The following is a 10,684-nucleotide window of genomic DNA, read 5'->3' on the forward strand; positions in this document are numbered from 1 at the left end:
TGTGACACCGCGTCGTCTCCGTGCTGCTCACAATAGACGACGCAACCCTGAAGAGTTATAACACTGCGTCGTCTCCGTGCTGTACCTTGGTGCTCACAATAAACAGACGACACTGAAGACACTGTGTCGTCTCCGTGCTGTAACACTACGCTGCTTGTCCCGGCTCTCACTCCTTCACTCAGGAAACCTGTTCGGCTGTCCCCCCGGGTCGGCACAGACCCCTTCCTGCATCACACGGACTTGTAAACCAAGCAGACCTTCCTCATATCAGAAAGGATTCAGGAGGTGGGGGTGGAAATCTGAGACACTAAGCCTGAGCTGGCTTGCTTGTTTGCGTTTCCTTCCTTCCTTTCCTTCCCTTCCACCCTCCCTCCCTCCCTTCTCTCTCTCTTTCTTTCCTTTTTCTCCCTCTTTGGCTCTTTCCAATGATTACATGCCTCCATAGCAAAAAAATTAAAAAAAATAAACTATTCTATCACAAAATACTTTTTATTTTCTGCTCAAGCCCTATTAAATAATAATAAAATATTGCCTACACACTATCCTTCTCCTCATATGTCATAAAAGCTTGAAATTTCCCACATCCACCCTATGAACAATGGGGCAGAAGCGCCATGTAACAAGCCCAGCTCTGCTTCTCTTCCTTGAGACGACCTTCCCCCTTTATATTTGAGAGTCAGTGGTGACACCATCCAGTGAGAACTTTCTCCTTTTTCCCCTTGCTTGGAGCTAGAAGGAGCAGGCTTCTTCCACTCTCAACCAGTTGTTACAAATCAGTAACATGCAGACATCCTCCGATTTTGTATTAGAAATTCAACCACCAGCTTACCTGACTGCAATGAATCTGACATTTTCATTCAACTTGGGTCATAGTTTTCAGAAAAATTCATGGAAATATTTATACTAGGTGAGAGCATTAAAAAAATAATTCCATGAGGGGAAAAAGAATGCATTGGAAGATCACACTCTGTAGAGCACAGGTCCAAGAAATACCATGAGCTCAAGACAATCTCCTTTCTTTAGATGTGTGAGAAATGATACACAGGAAGAGATTGTGACACACCAGTGAACATACCCACACACACCAGGGCCGGGTCGATACTGGTTTGGGTAGAACCTGCCCTTTTAAGGCTTCCTGTGTGACTTGCATGTTGGTCACTCGTTCCGATTTCTCCATTGCCCGTTTCCTGACTTACAGAAATGCAGAGGATCCTCAGGGCAGAAGTCTGAACCTCACGGTCCTCTGCTCAGGCACCAGGACGAAGTCACTGAAGTGATGACAGGAATAAGGAAGAACAATGCTTTGCCTGAGCTGCATATTTCTTTGGCTTGTTGCAGGAGAGAGGATTAAAGGATTTAATATTTCAGGTAGGGGTTTTCACTTTTCATGTTAACACTGTGCTTCTTATTCTGATCTATCTGCTGCATGGCATACTGACACACAGTATCCTTCCTGCTGCCCTGAAGGAGCAGGGGAGTGAATGAGGCGAGCGGCTTTCAGCCTGAACTGAGCACTGGTGGGGAACCTCGTGACCACAGCGGTGTTTAGCAGAAGCAGTTGCAGAGTGACGGCTCAGCCATCTTTCACAGGAAACCAGGGTTGCTATGGTGATGCCAAAGTCCAGTGGGAGGGCCTTGGACCATGAACTTTTCTCTTAAAAAATAGGCACAGTGAAAAAGAAAGATACACAGGAAGCTTAATTCCTTATTAAATTAGGTACTATTTATGAACATCAGTTAGAGGCCCATCTTCTAATGGATGTCTCTGTTGCTTTATTTATTACAATTTTTAGATTGTCCCACCAAAAAAATCCTTTGGATGTATTCTGCAAGGAGTGAAGAAGAATTTGTCTTATTTTGTGATTTTCCAGAGCCACAGAAATCACATTCCTCCCACAAATGTCAACCTTCACTGACACAGACTCCTGAACCCCTGCCCTGTGGTGGCAGGGAGGACCTAGCCGACGTCCGATGGTACCTGCAACCTCAGAATGGAGATCCACTAAAGGAAATTACTAAAGGCTATCCTTACATTATTCAGGAAAATAGCTCTCTGCGTTTTTCAGCCCCAGAGATGAGCATTACAGGCTCATATATTTGTAGACCTGGGATTAGGTATGTCCCAAAGACATCTTTCGGGAAAACATTCCCAAATTCTTTACTATCTGGATAAACTATTCATGCTAATAAAACCTTGCAAATCTCCTAGGAGCCCCCAGGATGTGGCCTGTTGTGTCAGGACAGTCTTGGAAGTTAAGCCCCAGACAAATACCTCCTGCAAGGATGTATCACATAAGCAAGACCTGCGTTTTGGAAGCTTGGGCCAAATTCACTGTCCCAGTCTCAGCTGCCAAGATGATGCACAAAGTCCTGAAGTGACCTGGTACAAGGTAAGAATGAATTCTCTGAAATAGTTAAGAGTGTCATCTCTGTCGGTATTCTACAGAAATCTATATTGAAAAGTCTGAGGTTTAGAGCTTCTCAAAAGGCTGTCTCTGTGCCTGTGAAGATCTGAGGTCCAGTGAGTTTGTACCATAGATAGCCACAGAGTCTGATATTCTGATTACTAGAACCATCCTTTTGATCAATGTCAAACTTTGAGTGAATTACACGAGGTGAGATGAATTTACTAGCATCTGCTAATGCAGAACGGGTTCATTCATTTTTCCTGTGTTTGGAAAACAGTGGACATTGCTAAGAGGAAGAGAGAATCCGACTTATCAGTCCTGGAGTATTCGCGAAAGAAGATGCTGGTATGCTTTCCAAAAGAGACACATCTGGGAGGACAGCTAGGACACACAAGGTTGGCCCTGGGTGACAGGTTTCTCACATAGACGAGACAGTGGAGCATGCTGAGAGAGAGCGGAGGCAAGTTTTGGAATGATGCTGAGTTATAACCCACAAGGGAGTAACCTTTCAGAGTGAAAACACTTCACAATTTCATTCTGTTTGACTGTTTTTTCAAGTGCTAGCAGAAGCATGAAAGCTACTTCAGCATTTCTGCCAATAGAGTCCCAAGGCATTGATTCTCAGGTGCTGGAATCTTGGAATAGAATACAAGTTGTCTCTTCCAGTCACAATAATGGAAGTTTATTACTTTGCCTTAAACATGCAACATTTTAAATTAGACTTCACACTGTATCTGTTTGTTAATGTAAAAATATAATTTCAAGTTGCCACTAATCTAAGAAAGTGAGCCATGGGACCAGCAGTTGGCATAATGGCTATGTTGCTGAACTCCTATGTAGCTGACCACAGTTCAAGTCCTGGACCCTGCGGCTTAAACTCATGCCGGGCACGTGTGCGTGTTACCCAAGATCCTGAGAGGAGAATGGAGAGAAGGGATTGTGGCATGGTCATCCCCCCTAGGGGGTGATTTCTCGCTTTCTGTCTCTCTGTCTCTCACTTTCTGGCAAGTGCACGCGCCCTATGGCATAAAACCTCTCAAAAAAAAAAAAAAAGTGAGCCATAACTTTCTGGTGGCTTTACACACTTCAAAACTCAACCGTGAGAGACTCCCAGGGCATGGTTATCATGGCATGAGAAGACATCTCACTTGATCCTCAAGATAGCCAGACCATTGGTGGACAGGTGTCACTACGTCCATAACAGAAATAAGTATACAGAGAACGCTAGTGATGTGCTTAGAGTCTCATATTTGTATTTTAAAATAGCAATAAAAGAATGCTGGCTTCCATAAATCCCCAATTAAAGAAATGCATTAACTTCATAGCCTCTAAAATTAGGTTAGTAAGAAGAGCCAATAGTTCTGTTTGGAGTTTTCAGTTCCCTCTCAAGAACAAAACTTCCCGGGACCAGCAGTTAGCGTAATGGCTATGTCACTGGACTCCCACGTAGTCGACCACGGTTCGCGTCCCGGACCTGATGGCTTAAAACTCACGCCGGGCGCATGTGCGTGTGTGCCCAAGATCCTGAGAGGAGAATGAAGGAGAAAGGATTGCGGCATGGCCATTCCCCCTGGGGACTGATTTCTCACTTTCTGTCTCTCTATCTCTCTGGCAAGTGCACGCGCCCTACAGCAAAAACCACTCCAAAAAAATAAATAAATAAAAAAGAACAAAATTTTCCATGCTTCAAAGTATTTGTAAGCCTGAATGACAAGTGTCTGGTGAACCTTTCCCAGGCTAATATAGCAGGTTAGCCCTGGTTATTTCAGATGAAAGTGAACTTACTTGAATGTTCAGCAAGTATATATCTAAGGAGAAAGCTACGTTGCTTGGACACGTAGCAGCTGTCGGCTCTCTTAAGTTAGACCCTGGAGCTCTACGGCATCCACAGAAGGAAGCTGTTGTGCTTTGCTGGGGCTCTGACTGCAAATGTCAGCATGTGTCTAATGGTGATAGGCAATTGTCCTAAAAGTAGGCAGACAATGGCTGTTGTCAAAATTGCACCTTCTGGGGCCCAGTAACTGACGTGGTGGTTGAGGTGCTGGATTCCCATATGACCAACCATGGTTCAAACTGAAAGCTTGAAAATCATGCCAGGTATGCATCTATGTGTGCCCCAAATCCCAGAGGGGCAGTGGAGGAGAAGGGATTGTGGCATGGCCATCCCTCCCCTCCCCTGGGGGTGATTTCTTACTTTCTATCTCTGGTAAGCACATGAGGCCTATGGAAAAAACAAACAAACAAAAAATTGCACCTTCTGACACGGATTTGGACAAGTCCCAGCTCAGGGTGTTTTATGAATCACGTTATGGGCATACGCACACATAACACAGTGGGATAATTTAATCCTTTAATATGCTCCATTATTGTTGATATTTCTGAGCGGATCCCTACGACTATGTAAGCCATGTTCTTGGTTGTTTTCTGTCCTCTATTACATGCACAGGCACATAGCAACCTAAAAATCACAAACCTCATAGCAGCGTATGTCACTAAAAATTATGACACTGAGCAGGAAAGAACACCCAGCTCTCCTCTCCTTCATGCTAACCCCAGGTTCTCTGGTAGTGGGTCGGTCACACTTAAGACAGGTGAAAACACAGCATTATTGAATTTAAATGAAATGGGTGACCAGAGATGCACCCTCCAGATGTGCAGAGGAGCCAACTGAAATCATCCAATGAACCTGGAGTCTCTGGGAGGTCCTAAATGTTTTAGTAGCCACAATGAACCCTATAATCTTGAAATTTTTTTAAATCATTTTCTTTCTTTCTTCCTTTCTTCCTTCCTTTTTTTTTTTTTTTTAAAGATCTACAGTCTTCTACAGTCTTTCCTTCACATATTCACATATTTGGGTGCCCCTGAGTTGGGCGCATAGATATTTATAAGCGTTAAGTCTTTTTGATGAAGTAGCCCCTTTACTGCCATCTAATGCCCTTTCTTGACTCTTCTTACAACTTTTGTCTTAAAGTCTATTTTGTCTGAAATTAATATCTCAACTCCAGACTCCAGCCATTTTTGCTTCTCGTTTGCATGGGATATCTTTTTCCAGCCCTTCACTTTAGTTGATGTATGTCTTTACCCATGAGTTGCATTTCTTGTACACAACAGATAGAGGGTTTCTGTTTTTTCTCCATTTAGCCAGCATGTCTCTTGATTGGAAAATTTAATCCATTAACATTCACTGCTATTGTCTCAACTCCAGACTGCAGCCATTTTTGCTTCTCGTTTGCATGGGATATCTTTTTCCAGCCCTTCACTTTAGTTGATGTATGTCTTTACCCATGAGTTGCATTTCTTGTACACAACAGATAGAGGGTTTCTGTTTTTTCTCCATTTAGCCAGCATGTCTCTTGATTGGAAAATTTAATCCATTAACATTCACTGCTATTATCTATTTCTCCAGACTTGTCCCTACTATTATGCCAGCCATTTTCTTGGTTGTTTTTGTTCTCTTATTTCTATAGTCTCTCTTTAGTTTTCCTGGTATAGCTCTCCCTTCAGTACTTCTTGAAGACCTGATTTGGCATCAATTCTTTTTTTTTAATCTTAAATTGTCAAGTTACAACTGTATACATTTATGTGGTACTATGTGAACACTATATATATATATATATATATATATATACACACACACACACACACACATAGTGTAGGAACCGAAAGATTAGATCAAATTAATTATTGTCTCTACTGCCTCATATACTTATCATTGTGGCGAGGCATTTAAAATCTACTGTAGTAAATTTATTTTTTTTGAAATATACGTTATTATGGACTATTGACATCATGCCGTGCAGTAGATATAAACATTTATTCCTCCATTTCCTTCCTGGCCAACTTCCCCAGCCTCACTCACTACCGTTCAACTCTCTTCCTCTATAAGTCAAATGTTTTAAATGCCGCAGAAAAGTGAGATCATGTGGTTTTTGTCTTTCTTCGTCTGATTTATCTCATTTAGCATAATATCTTCCATGTTCATCCACGTTGCTGCAAGTGCCAGAACTCCTTTTTTACAAAGCCTGAATAATACCACATCGTTTATACTTACCGTCCCTGAGTATTGGTGAGGGACTTGATTCACGAACTCTAAGGATACCAAACTCCGCCGATGTTTAAACCCCCCATACAAAATGGCATAGTCTTGCGTGCAGTCTAGGCACATCCTCCCCGATACTTCAAACCATCTCTAAATGACCTGTAATACCTAATACAATGTAAATGCTGTGTGAATTTTTATAACGTATTTTTCAAATGTGTGTATTTTCTGTTTATTATAGAGTATGCACACACATGAAAGGAGGAGACAGACAGGCAGAAAGCACCTGTGACAGGGTCTTGTCTTGTCACACCATGACCCCTCGCCCTCAGTCCTGGAGCTCCTCAGGCTCCTGGGTGCCCGCGTGCAGGCCTGAAGTGTTTTCAGGTGGGATCTCAACCTGAGGTTGGCCATGTGACCTTCTAGCCTTGCAGGGCACTGTGTAACTGCTGCACCAGAGCAGCCGGGCCTTGCGTTATTCCCTTATTATATTATTGTTGCTTTGTTAAAAGTATTTTCTACCCACAATTGGTTGAAACCATGGATGTGGAACCCACAGATACGGAGGCCCACCCGTACCACATTTTCTTTATCATTCATTCATTAATCAACACAGATTGCTTTCACGTCCTGGCTATTGTGAACAATGCTGCAGGGACCATGGAACACAGACCTGCAGCATGTGGATTCTCACTCCTTGGAGTACATGCCACAGAATGGGATTGCTGGATCTTAGGGCAGTTTTATTTTTAGTTTATAATTTTGAAGTCCATCCACTCATTTCTTCCGTGAGAATGAGAGACAGAGAGGCAGGCACCCTCAATGGGGTCCCCACATCACAGTCCACCCCCAGTCGCAGCCAGCCCCCATCACCCCATCACAGTGTGTGTGCACCCGGCGTGGGCAGGGAGGTTCCAGGATGCAAACCCAGGGCTTTCCCCATGCGGGTACAGTTGCGTTGCTTCTGAACCACTGCCTGCCCTATTTTTCACCTGTTGAGAAACCTTCATACTGTTTTTCCATAATAGCGTACCCACCAACAATGTATCAGAGGTACTGTTCCTCCGTCTTCTCACCAATACTTGTTATCGCTCATCTTTCTGATAAAAGCCATTCTAACAAGGATGAGGCAATGGCTTATTGTGAGTTTATTTTGCATTTCCCTAATGATTAGCATTTCTGAGCATTGTATTTTTAATGTACTCATTGGATGGATATATGTGTGTGTGTGTGTGTGTGTGTGTGTGTATACAAAATGTCTTCTCAGGACCTTTGCCCAATGTTTTTTTTTTTTTTTTTTGAGGTTTTCGCTATAGAGCTCGTGTGCTCGCCAGACAGACAGAGAGACAGAGAGACAGAAAGCGAGAAATCACCCCCCAGAGGATGGCCATGCCACAATTCTTCTCCTCCATTCTCCTCTCCGGATCTTGGGCATGCATGCACACGTGTCCCGCATGAATTTTAAGTCACTGGGTCCAGGACGCAAACCTCGGTCAACTATATGGGAGTCCAGCGACATAGCCATTATGCTAACTACTGGTCCCAGAACCTTTGCCCATTTTTTAAAAGAGATTTTTGCTATAGGGCACATGTGCTCACCAGAGAGTGATAGAGAGATAACGAGACAGAAAGTGAGAAATCACCCCGCAGTGGGGACGATCACACCACAATCCCTTCTCTTCCATTCTCCTCCTGGGATCTTGGGCACACATGCACACATGCCTGGTGTGAGTTTGAAGCCACCAGATCTGGGACTCGAACTGTGGTACGCCACGTGGGAGTCCAGTGATGTACCTGCTACGCCATCTGCTGGCCCCATCTCTCCCCAATCTGTGAGGGACAGCTTCGTCAGGTAAAGTGTTCTTGAATAGCAGCTTGGTTTTGTATTACGGCTTCGGATATGTAATCCTGCCCTGCCCTGGCCTCCAGAGTTTGGGCCGAGAAGTCTCACATTAGGATTTCCGTGGATCTCCTGATGCAGCGCTCCCTTCACCTCTCCTTGCTCTCGGATTCTTTAGTTCCTTTGATATTTAAAAATATGTTTATGGCTAACTCCTCCGTGGGTTAAAATTTGATTAGAGACCTCTAAGCTTCTTCTACCTGAATGCTATCTTTGCCCAAAGTTGGGGAATTTTCAGCCATTACTTTCTTAAATGTGTTTCTGGTTCTTTTTTTCCCTATTTTCCTTCTGAAAATCCTGGCATGCAAAGGCTAGCTGTCTTGACGGTGTCTTGTGGTGTCCATAGGCTTTCTTCATTTGTTTTCCTGTTGTTGTTGTTGCTGCTGCCTTTGCCATCGTCCTCTGTTTAGAAATGCCAACAGATGTCCTGTCTGAATGCATTGCTGCTTTCTTTTGCTTGAGCGAGTCCGTGGTTGAAGCTTTCGCTGGGATTTTTAAGTCTAGCTACTGTATTCTATCTCTCTTTTTTTGTTGTTTCTATTTCTTTTCCAAACTTCTCATTTTATTTGTGTACAAATAGTCTTCAAAATTTTCATGTCATTTCCTATCGGTATTTTTTTTAGTACTTTCTCAAACTTCTCTAAGAACTCCCTTGTCATTCGCTTGATAGATTTTCATTTCTTAAAGGCTCATAATTGAAGCTATATTAATTTGGGGGAGGGAATGTCGTATTTCCTGATTTTTCAATAATTCTGTCCTTACATTGGTGCCTTGCAATTGAGGAAACTATCACTGCTTTTGGCCTCTGCAGAGGTTTTTATGGTGGTGATTGACCTCTATCTAGCCTAGCCTGAGATTCCGGGTAGGCCAGCTGGTAGCACTCAAAAACAAGCAGACCTTGCTGTGAGTTCTCTGATTGGTTTGGGCTATTGCCTGTGTGCTAAAATCGAATAGAACTGCTGGTCATGCGACAAGGTCCAGTGAGACCCCTGTGGTCAGACAGAGCTCCTAGCTGACCTCTGTAATCATCCAATCAGCAGGTTTCAGATTGTCTCCCTAGGCAGGCTGTATGGTTGGAATCTGTAGCTAGGCAGAGCTGTATGCTAAGCTCTGAGCTGCACTAAGTTCTCTAGTTAGCCACTGGACCAGGCCAGAGGCTTTTCTCTACAGATATTTGCACACTTGGACTTCTGAACGAAGGTAGTCTTAAGAAGAGCACCAAAGTGAGGGGCCAGCAGGTGGTGTAGGGGGTAAGGCACTGGACTACCGCTTGGCTGATTCCTTTTGAGTACTAGACCTGGTGGCTTGAAAATCACACCAGACACATGTCCATGTATGCCCAACATCCCAGGAGGAAAATGGAAAAGGAATGGTAGCATGACCATCTCCCCAGGGACAGAGGAGGGAGTGATTTGTCACTTTCCCTCTCACTGTTTCTCTGCCTTTCCTGGGTAAGCACACATCCCCTAAGGCAAAAACCTTAACAAAATAAAAGAGCATCAAGGTTAGGTTGGGTCACAACAACATTTCCTCTGGGGGTTGGCAGGGACGTTGGTTGCTTCGATGACCTTCAGTGGCCTTCTGGCCTGGGAAATACTCAAGGAAAGCACTAGGAACTGACTGGGTCTTGTGCTTGGAGATTCTTAATCAAAATATTTAATAACTGAGAAGTCAGATTTCAAGTGTATCTGTAATTTATTTTTATTGACAGAGCATGAATGTGTTCACCAGAGAAAGAGGAATAAAGCACTCCCAAGTGGGTTATGGCCACACCACAATGCTTTTTCCATGATTTATCCTTTCCATCAGTATTTTGGCCACTAACACACACACATGCTCAGTGTGCATTTCAAGCTGCCTACGCCAGGAGTTAAACCACAGTGCCCAACCCTTAACAACTGCACTACAGGGTCAGCAGACTGTTATTCTAAAGAACATTTTGTCAATATTTTTCTAATTTCTAGAAATATAATGAAAAAAATCGCCTTGGTATGAATAGACTTAATCTTAAATAAATGCTAATCACATTTATCGAGAGAGCATTTTTCTCATCTTAAGTGTATCTTTGACATGAGGCAAAATGATAATGAAGGGCCCTGAAAAACCCTCTTCTGGCATGACCTAGGGCCCCAGCATATGAGCGTCTGTGACACTGCTGTGACCTGTTAGTAGGACTTGTGCCCAGAATAGCATTTCCATTGGTGGTTTCAGACAATCTCACCGATATGCCACATTCACTCGCCACAATGCTGATGTGGCTGCCAGGTCATTTCTGAGCCCTGTGTTAAACACAAATTTTGCACATCGACCTGCCACTTCTTCACATTTCCTTTTGCC

At 43.5% G+C, this 10,684-nt stretch overlaps 1 protein-coding gene across 1 annotated transcript in view; it reads left to right on the forward strand.

Moving 5' to 3' along the window:
* Window positions 1–10,684, forward strand: part of IL18RAP (interleukin 18 receptor accessory protein) — a 44,535-nt gene that overhangs the window by 9,860 nt on the left and 23,991 nt on the right. The window contains exons 2-4 of the mRNA XM_027767552.1: window positions 1,199–1,368; window positions 1,794–2,115; window positions 2,210–2,390. Of these exons, the coding sequence (XP_027623353.1) occupies window positions 1,299–1,368; window positions 1,794–2,115; window positions 2,210–2,390 (573 nt within the window). The 5' untranslated portion in view covers window positions 1,199–1,298. The remainder of the gene's footprint in view (window positions 1–1,198; window positions 1,369–1,793; window positions 2,116–2,209; window positions 2,391–10,684) is intronic.

Source organism: Tupaia chinensis, unplaced genomic scaffold, assembly GCF_000334495.1.
Source record: "Tupaia chinensis unplaced genomic scaffold, TupChi_1.0 Scaffold144276_1, whole genome shotgun sequence".
In the NCBI taxonomy this organism is placed as follows: domain Eukaryota; kingdom Metazoa; phylum Chordata; class Mammalia; order Scandentia; family Tupaiidae; genus Tupaia; species Tupaia belangeri.